Source organism: Myotis davidii, unplaced genomic scaffold, assembly GCF_000327345.1.
Source record: "Myotis davidii unplaced genomic scaffold, ASM32734v1 scaffold107, whole genome shotgun sequence".
In the NCBI taxonomy this organism is placed as follows: domain Eukaryota; kingdom Metazoa; phylum Chordata; class Mammalia; order Chiroptera; family Vespertilionidae; genus Myotis; species Myotis davidii.
In genome coordinates this window covers 5,885,098-5,895,102 of record NW_006383012.1, presented here as the reverse complement: position 1 = coordinate 5,895,102, position 10,005 = coordinate 5,885,098, and the positions used below count along the sequence as shown (strand labels likewise).

The window sequence follows — 10,005 nt, the reverse complement described above, 5'->3', positions numbered from 1 at the left end:
TCCCTGCATTGTGCCTACATATGCAAATTAACCGCCATCTTTGTTGTCAGTTAACTGCCATCTGAGTTGGCAGTTAATTTGCATATAGCCCTGATTAGCCAATGTAAAGGGTAGCATCGTACGCCAATTACCATTTTTCTCTTCTATTAGTGTAGATACACCTAAGTTGATGGTCAACATCTCTGGAAATTTATTTTGGACTACAGTATATCTTTAAAATTAATAAATTATATGTAGTTACTTTCCTAAAGCTGTAAGTTCAATTAAACATAAGTACTCACCTAAGTACAGCTATTAAAGGTGCATATATAGAATCTCCATCATAAACATACATGTGATCCCAGCTACATTCTGTAGCAAAATGATTGAATCTTAATCTTAACACTGCATTTGGACTAAAAGGAAATAAAATATTTTAAAATTAATGTATAATATGCAAAGCACAGTCCATTTACAGATAATTTTGCTATAAATTCTTAAGTCAGTGTAAAAGACTGATAAGCAGTCACATATGAACTATAAAAGAGACATGCAACTTCAAAATCCACTACCAGGCCATGTGTATGTATCATCATTTTCTAAAGGTTCAGTCCACATGGAATGTTCAATCTCTTAAGGTGGATGTTAAATAGACTGCATACATTATTGAAACCTATTGAACTGTATACTTAATATACGTGCATTTTATTTTATGCACACTGTTCTTGAATAAAGTTGAATTTTAAAATTCAACACTCAAGAAATAACTATTGTGATTTCTACACAAACCTTAACCAGAGGCCCTAGTAAGGTCTTCACATTTTAACTGAAAGGTCTCAATATGAAATACTATTAACAAGGGAACAAAAGGAGACCATAGGTGCACAGGGAATTAATAACTTTTAGGCTCTGAAAAACTCCTTAAGTATACCCCAAACTGCCAGTTTTCCAAAGGCACTCTCTAAAAATCATAATATTGTTCAAACAATTCATGTCGGTTCGTTTTTGATCCATTCACCAAGTTTAAATAGATAAATTCAGTCTAAAGCCCTAACTTCTGAAAAATACCTCTAAAAGGAAAGTTCACTCTTTTCTATAAAACGTTCTCTTTTTAACACCCTCACAACTAAAATGCTGATTGATATAAATCAATGGTATAATTTGGCATGGGATATTTTTACTTTCTATGGAATCTTCAAATTCTATAACAAGATGTTTAAAAGAAGCCAAAAACATGCCCGCTTGCTTTAAAATGACACATTAACAAACATCAACAATAAAATATCTGCAAAAAGGAGCCTGGCCAATGTGGCTCAGCAGTGGAACATCAACCTATGAACCAAGAGGGCATGGTTCGACTCCCAGTGAGGGTACAGGCCCGGGTTGGGGGCTCATCTCCCAGTGGGGAACGTGCCAGAGGCAGCCAATCAGTGATTCTCTTATCATTAATGTTTCCATCTCTCTCTCCCTCTACCTTCCTCTCTGAAATCAATAAAATATGTATTTAAAAAATAAAATACATGTAAAAATTAAACTATTATCACAGCGATAAGTATTGTAACTTTTATTAAATGTGATATCTAAAAGTTGTAAAGCTCATAAAAATATCGTGAATACTGGTACTGTTTTTCTAATAATAAGCAATTAAATAACCTCTATTACTCTAAAGTTGTTATACTTTACTGCTTTAACATTGATATGACATCTTCTTTATCATTTTTGAATAAAATAAGTATACCCAGATTGTATACTTACTAGCCTTCAATTAGCCAAGTACATTTAGTTTTATACTTATAGTTAATTGGACCATCTGTTAAATATCCAGAAGGTTCTGTTAACCTAGAAAACAAAATCATGAAAATAATTACCTTAAAGTAACTTTAAGACATATAGCAGCACAAGAAAATTTAAAAGACATTAAGTTACCGGAATGGGATATAGCATTTTTGTCAAAAAAGAAGTTATTTACAACTTAGAAAATTTTTCAAATTGTCATATATTTCTCTCGATCTTTTTATTTTGGCTTTCTTTAAACCTTAATATATTAAGGCCATTTCATTTTACATGGTGGAAAAATGTACTGCAAGACTGAACACTGTACTGATGGGTTGAATGTTGACACAGAATAGATTAAGTTAAATTTCCGCTGCACAAAAATTAGGTGGAGGCAAGAAGGAAAATCAAATACACTGAAAAATACAGATCTTTGGAATACAGCAATAGTATATGTGCATGCTACCTTCAGAGCTATACTGTTAGCTGTGTTTGTTTATTATGCACCAGTATTGCTAAAGTAGCTGTCACTAGGCTTACTGATTTTGGCTACCTGTTTTTATTATCATTTTCTCCTGTCTATATGATTTTTCAGAATTTAAAAATATTTAAAACAGGATCCCAATTCTACTTCATTTTGTTCTCCTTAGCTCAGCCCAATTATTTTACCAAGACCATATCTCTCTATATATAAGCCTAATATGCTAAGTGTCCAACTCTTCGACCAGTCGCTATGATGTGCACTGACCACCAGGGGGCAGATGCTCTGACTGGTAGGTTAGCTTGCTGCTGGGGTCCAACTGATTGGGACTGTGCCAGAAAGCCAGACACACCCTGGAGCCCTCCCACAGCCCCTCCTCGGCACTGATTGTGCACCAGTGGGGTCCCTCAGGCTGGCCTGCACCCTCTCACAATCCGGGACCCTTCGGGGGATGTCAGAGAGCCGGTTTCAGCCCAAACCCCACAGGCCAGGCTGAGGGACCCCACCAGTGCAAAAATCCATGCACTGGGCCTCTAGTTTTAAGTAATTACAATAGCTTCCCATTTAGCCTTTATATATTTATATCCGATATAATAAAAGCCTAATATGCTAACTGTCCGGTCATCCAGTAGGTCATTCAACCAATCAAAGCGTAATATGCTAATGATATGCTAAGGCAGCCGTGGGCAAACTACGGCCCACGGGCCGGATCCAGCCTGTTTGAAATGAATAAAACTAAAAAAAAAAAGACCATACCCTTTTATGTAATGATGTTTACTTTGAATTTATATTAGTTCACACAAACCCTCCATCCATGCTTTTGTTCCGGCCCTCCGGTCCAGTTTAAGAACCCATTGTGGCCCTCGAGTCAAAAAGTTTGCCCACCCCTGTGCTAATGCCATTCAACTGCTTGCTATGACATGCACTGACTACCAGGGGGCAGACGCTCTGATTGGTGGCTTAGCTTGCTGCTGGGGCCCAGCTGATCCGGACTGAGCCAGACAGGCTGACACACCCTGGAGCCCTCCCAGGGTCCCTCCCCAGCTGGCCAACCTCCTGCATCCCTCCCTGGCCGAAATTGTGTACTAGTAGCGTCCCTCAGCCTGGCCTGCCCTGTCTTGCAATCTGGGCTGAGGGGACCCCTCCATCCCCCCCCCCAAATGCACTAATTTCATGCACCAGGCCTCTAGTATGCATATAAACACAAAACACATACACACATCAGGGCTTATCACATATTCACATATGCATACACACATACACATACATATATACAACACAGATATAAGGGTCATTATCTAGTTTTAGATAAAATTAAAATTTCCTTATATTATAGAGTCTTAAAAACATTAGGGGGGAAAATTATCTACCTAAATCGGGGCTGACAGAAGGGTCAATCAATATGAATGTTATTTGTAAATCTTTCATAATCCCAGCCAGCTTACTTTGGGCAAGAAGGCGGCTAGTTCAAGCTTTGAAAAGTTTTTGAAGAGCAACAAACAAATTGCAATATTCTCAAATTAATGAAATAATAAATCGAGCATTTTCTACATGTCAGATACTACTATAAGCGCATAATGTATGACCTCATTTTTAAAAACCCCCAAACCTGCCCTAGCTGGTTTGGCTCAGTGGAGAGAGTGTTGGCCTGCAGACTGAAGGGTCTGGGTTTGATTCCAGTCAAGGGCACATGCCCAGGTTGCGGGCTCAGTCCCCAGTTGGGGGCATGCAGGAGGCCGCCAATCAATACGTCTCTCTCATCATTCCTGTTTCTTTCTCTCCCTCTCCCATCCTCTCTGAAATCAAAAAAATATATTTAAAACTAAAATAAAAATCCCCCAAACCCTAAGAGATAGTGAGTAATTATTAATCCCATATTAATGATGAGAAAACGAAAGCACAGTTTTAAGTAAGAGGTTAAATAATTGGTTCTGATTTTTCACTTCCAATAATATCAGATGAGGTAATTCGGACAAACCCACCACTGAGGACAATTTAAAAAGCTAAGGAACAATTTTAAAATCTTAAAAGCATGCTATAAGTAACAAAATAGTAAGATCTGCCAAGCCAAGATCAAGAAGTTGCAAATTCCAGGCATTCAAAGCGACTTTTGCTGGGGAGAAATCTGTCTATTTAGAAGACACTGCCAAGGGCTGAGTGCTCTTGGCAGCCTCAACAAGGGAAGGGGCAGAAGTTGGAGGCAACAGCCCACAAACGGTGGGACTCGAACAAACAGCAAGGCACTCTGAACTGGACACAGTGACTTGCTGCTGGGGTAAAGGTGCGCCATAGGTAAGCTAGCCCTTAGGTGGCCTGCAGCCTAGCTACGAGTCATCCGGGTGACAGGAAACCTCGAGACCTACAATTGGCTTCAGGTGGTACTAGAACTGCCAGAATGCTCACGCTCCTCATGTCTGAAATTCAGCAACAGACTTTTAAGTCACAAGGACAATTAGACAATATTTTTAATTGAATACCAGAGCCACAACACATCAAAATGTATAAAATGAAGCTAAATCAGTGTTTAGAGAGAAATTTATAGTTCTAAATGTATGCATTAGAAAATTGATAATCAATTACTACTCAAAAAAACTAGAAAAAGAATAAATTAAACAACAAGAAAATATAAAGGAATAATAAAAGCAGAAACCTCTGAAACAGAAAACAGTCTTATAATAAAGAAAATTTATATAATTAAAAGTTGGCTTTATAAAGACTAGTAAATTAATAACCCCCTATCAAAACTACTCAAGGAAAAAATATTGATTACCATTATCAAAAAGGAAATGAGGAGCATTACTACTGATGCTACAGAAAGAATAATATATTAAGAACTTCATACCAATAAATTTGACATTTTAGATGGAATGCAAAAATTATTTTTAGAGTACAACTTGACAAAACCAAAACAAGGAAAAAATAAAAATTATAAATATCCCTCATACAAAAATCCTAAGCTGAATATTATCAAATTTTACTGGCATAGATATTAAAAATACATATAAAAAGAAGAGCATGTAACAGTATTCCTGGAAGAGGTATATGTGAAGACTTGGAGGTTCAGGAAATGGCATGGCATCTTTGGGGAAGCGCAAGTGATTCAGAGGATCAATGAGTAATGTCTAAAGACAAGACTACACAGAGTAATCGATAGGACATGGTATGAAAATCACCCTATGCCTAACACAAAAGTCCTTCAGAGCAAGAAAGCAGCTCCACAGAAGGCTCTACACAACACTGAAAGGCAAATATGAGCCCTGCTGGCTGAGTCAAAACATTAGAGTAAATGCAAACAATAGATACACCAATAGCCTGGGGGAAATGTGGGGAGTGAGATTCTTTGGAGAACTGGGGCGTTCAGAAGCTACTCCGTGCATGAGCCTGGGAATTGGGGCAGACCCTGTGCTCAGAAAAGACATGAGAAGACTCCACACTTTGGCCCCTGGCTAATTCTTACACTCAGAACCAGAAGGCAGTGAGGCGAGGGCAGAGTCATAAGCAACCTGGCGAAGCACGGAAGGAGTGCCACCACGGAGTCAATCTACAAAGCCTGGGAGAACTCCTTATTTTTTCTTGGCTCAAGCATTCAAGGAAATTTATTAAAATACCACCTGACCACAAGCTAAAGGAACAGAGGCTTTAGAGACCACACACAACAAAGAATACGGTCATTACAAAAACTCGTTGAGAAAAGTCCCTAAACAAGTACACAATGATGACACACATAAACAACAGAAAGGAACCCTCAGGAGGGGGAAGAATCTGATTTCTAGTGTTACTGTCCTATATAATAAAGAGCTAATGTGTTAATGAGACAACAGCAGAACGGCCATCCGGACGAACTTCCAGACTTCGCCGGGACTGCGAGGCCAGCCCAGGCTGCGAGGGGCTGCAAAGGCCGAGCCCCTTGCACGATTTCCGTGCATCAGGCCTCTAGTATTATAATAATAAAATGTCCAGTCCACGACACAATAAAATTACAAAGCATGCAAAGAAACAAGAAAGGATGCTCCATTCAAAGAAGTTAACCGAAACTGTCCCTGAGGAAACACAGACATTGGACTTGCTAGACAGACTAATTCAACTGTTTTCAATAGGCTAAAGGAAACCAGCAAAATGATATCTCAACAAATAAAGACTATCAATAAAGATTTAGAAATGCTCTTATCACAACCTCCAAGTCAATATTACTTCCACTCTCTCAAAAAGCAAAGTAACACACAGGAGACTCCTGTATAAAAGTTTCCTCTGGATCTAAGCCTGAGCATAGATCCCTAAGGAGACTCCATTAGGAAACCCTTCTCGCGCCTGGCGGGCATGACTCAGTGGTTGAGCCCTGACCTAAAAACCAGGGGGTAGTCGTTTCATTCCTGGTTAGGCACATGCCCGGGTTGCAACCTCCCCAGTAGGAGGTTGTGCAGAAGGCAGCCAATTAATGATTCTCTCTCATCACTAATATTTCTCTCTCTCCCCCTCTCCCTTTCTTTCTGAAATCAACAAAATACTTTTGTTAAAGAAAGAAATCCTACTCCCTAAGTTTCTAACTTACAGTGGCAACAAACCTTAAAAGCAAAATAGTGCTCATTTAAATTATAAAAAGTTCCAAATTCTGGCTGAACCTAAAGATATAAATTCATAAATTAAGACTGTGTGTAATAGAGCCTCAGGAACTTAATATTTTTTCAATGTCTAATTTGTTCACAACCCTACAAAGCCACTTCTATTTCAGTTTCTGTGATGCAAGAATATCACTATGACATATTCAAAAAGCACCTTAGTACCCAGTTATGAAATATATAGCTCTTTTTATCTGGCAATTTAAGTACAGGCAGCCCTGCTTTGCAAATACCACCTGTAATATAATCCATTTTCCTCGTAGGGTATACACCTCCCAAACTGTATAGGAGGAAACTGCCTCTTCTCTCTACACCCAAAGTCTCCTCTATTTCTCTACCACCGTACCTTTTCAAATGGACCCAGTCCTGTTCGATGCTTCAACTCTTTACTCTTAGGTTAAAACATATCTTCCCGATGTGGTACATATACAGAGGTATACAATGGAATATTACTCAGTCATAAGAAAGGATGAAATAGCACCATTTGCAACAACATGGATGGACCTTGAGAACATTATGCTAAGTGAAATAAGTCAAATAGAAAAAGCTAAGAACCATATGATTTCACTCATATCTATAATAATAAAAGCATAATATGCAAATTGACCGAATGGCCGAATAGCAGAACAACAGTCTGAATGACCTTCCAGATGACCTTCTGGATGGCCTTCCAGACGAAGCAGGGGCTGCAAGGGCCGAGGCAGCAGCTGGGGCGGCTGCAAGGGCCGAGGCTGCGAAGGCCTAGCCTTGCAAGAATTTCGTGCATCGGGCCTCAAGTGTGGGATATGAAACTGAAACGTATACACACCAACAGCAGTGCCTGCCAAAGGGAAAGGGGGGGAGGGGGTCCTAATATAAGGTGACAGGAGAAGATTTGACTTTGGGTGGTGGGCATATGGGCAATATATGGATCTTCTAACATAGAAACCCACACATGAAACCTATATGTTCATGTTGACCAATATGACCCCAATCAATTTAATAAATACAATTTTAAAATAAATAAAATATATCTTCCCTCCTCCAAAGAAACATATACACTAGAAGCTACCTCTATAACTCATCTCCCTCCTATCGGAGGTGATGTGAAGAAAGTGTTATGCTTCCCACTGAGGCCACACAACAAGAGGAGCATGTGAAACTACCTACTCTGTCCCATCCTCTCCAACTTCAGGGCAACAAGTATACAGACTCAAAAGAAAACTCTACTCACCACAGCCCCCCAATTCCTTCTCAATCTTCATCCCCCATCCCTAACCTAAAGAGCCTACCTTTGCCTCCACTTACTACAAAGGTTTCCCCTTGGCCTTTCCCTCTCCTGGAAACATGGGCGGGGGGGGGCGGCGGGGGGGGTCTGATACAAACCAAGAATGAAAAGAATGGAAAATTCCTTCTCACTGCCCGGAGACAGGAGTAAGAGGGGAAAGCCCCTGCCACTTCCACAATCAGAACCATTCTCCCTCCGTGGCGTCCTGACCTCTTCTTCAACATCAGCGTCCTTCACCTCCATGCCACCGGCACCCAGCACTCCCACGGCGGGCACCCTTCGGGCATCTTTGCAATCGGGAACCGCTCCTCTTCTCAAATCCAGAAGTCTTACGCTCCAACACGACAACACCTGGCTTTCAGCCTTTCCTTCCCTTCTCACTCCGAATGCCCTCACATTCCAGCGGTGTAGAGGTCTCCAGAAATGAGGCAGCATAGAGCTCAGCTGCCTGAAATGTAAAATGGGCCTCCTACATAGCAACTACTTCTAATGCTGCTTCAACAATGCATTGTAAGTTTCAAACCACTAACTTACTCTTTTTTTAATCTTACGGCACTCCGGTCCTCAAACTGAGAACCACACTGGCATGTGATTCTCGATCAGGACTGCAGAAACGACTGGCCCGCTGCCTCTGTGTGTAAGTGAAGATGTACTGGGACACCCATTTGTTTACATGTGTCTTAGATTGCTAACATGCTATAAGAACAGAGCTGAGTAGTAGCAACAGAGACCATCTGGCCTGCGAAGCCTAAAATATCTACTATCTGGCCCTTCACAGGAAAAGTTTGCCAGTCCCTGTCTAGATGCCTGCCACATGCCCATGTGCCGTGCCAATGTCTCATCTAGCTGTAACTGCCCAGTCTAGAATCCCCGCTCAAACAAGCAGGCTGGGTTCTTTGTATCACAGGAGTGGCCGCCGCTCTACGCAGGAAAACCAGCACAAACTTTAAGCAGAACCAAATTAGATCAATGGAAGTGCTGTTCTCTATCCTGACCATGAATACAGAATTTGATTAGGACATTATAAAAAAAATAAGAAAACTCAATAGTTTTATTATTACAAAGTCTCTGAAACAGTAAATCCTGTTTATCAGTGACTATGGTTTTCGTGCTGCCGTAACCACTCAACACGGAATAGTCAGATCCACTCAGGATTGCGTTGTACACCAGCCTCACATGGAGGTCTGTTTTAAAAGTGTTCTTTTTAAAAATATATATATTTTATTGATTTCAGAGAAGAAGGGAGAGGGAGAGAGAGACAGAAACATCATGATGAGGGAGAATCATTGATTGGCTGCCTCCTGCACACCCCAAACTGGGGATCCAGCCCACCACCCGGGCATGTGCCCTGACCGGGAACTGAACCGTGACTTCTTGGTCCATAAGTCAATGCTCAAGCACTGAGCCGCTCTGGTCAGACTAAAACCATGCTCTTAATTAAAATATTATTTAATAGCTTATTGACTTCTCTTTAAACAAAATGGATAAAGAGGATCTCTGGATTATATCATTGGTATTAACTTCTCCCTGTCTGCACACTGGGCTGGCATTTGTTCATTTCCTTCACAGTATATTCTGCATCCCCTCTCCCAATTCTGCACTCTCTGTCCACCTGGTCACATTTTTTTAATTGTACATACACAGTGACCATTATTTAGTTTGCATTCCTATAATACAGTGATTCTTACCATGTTGGGATATGAGATCACTTTTGAGAATCTCTTAAAAGCTATATCCTCGTGCCTACAAAAATTCACATAAATAATAATTCATATACAAATCTGAGCATTCACCAACTACTCACAGCCCATCCAGGAACCTGATAGTGGGTGAGTGTTGACCTGTGAACTAGGAGGTCACAGTTCAATTCCTGTTCAAGGCACACGCCT

The 10,005-nt window shown here is 40.4% G+C and overlaps 1 protein-coding gene across 1 annotated transcript in view; it reads right to left on the bottom strand.

Annotated features, from left to right (window-relative positions):
- The window catches only part of ATRNL1 (attractin like 1), a 443,329-nt gene extending 434,970 nt beyond the window's left edge, over window positions 1-8,359 (bottom strand). The window contains exons 1-4 of the mRNA XM_006778755.2: window positions 8,215-8,359; window positions 6,783-6,795; window positions 1,735-1,818; window positions 282-395 (exon numbers count right to left, since the gene is read on the bottom strand). Coding sequence (XP_006778818.1) covers window positions 282-395; window positions 1,735-1,818; window positions 6,783-6,795; window positions 8,215-8,359 — 356 coding nt within the window. The remainder of the gene's footprint in view (window positions 1-281; window positions 396-1,734; window positions 1,819-6,782; window positions 6,796-8,214) is intronic.
- Window positions 8,360-10,005: the final 1,646 nt, after the last annotated feature.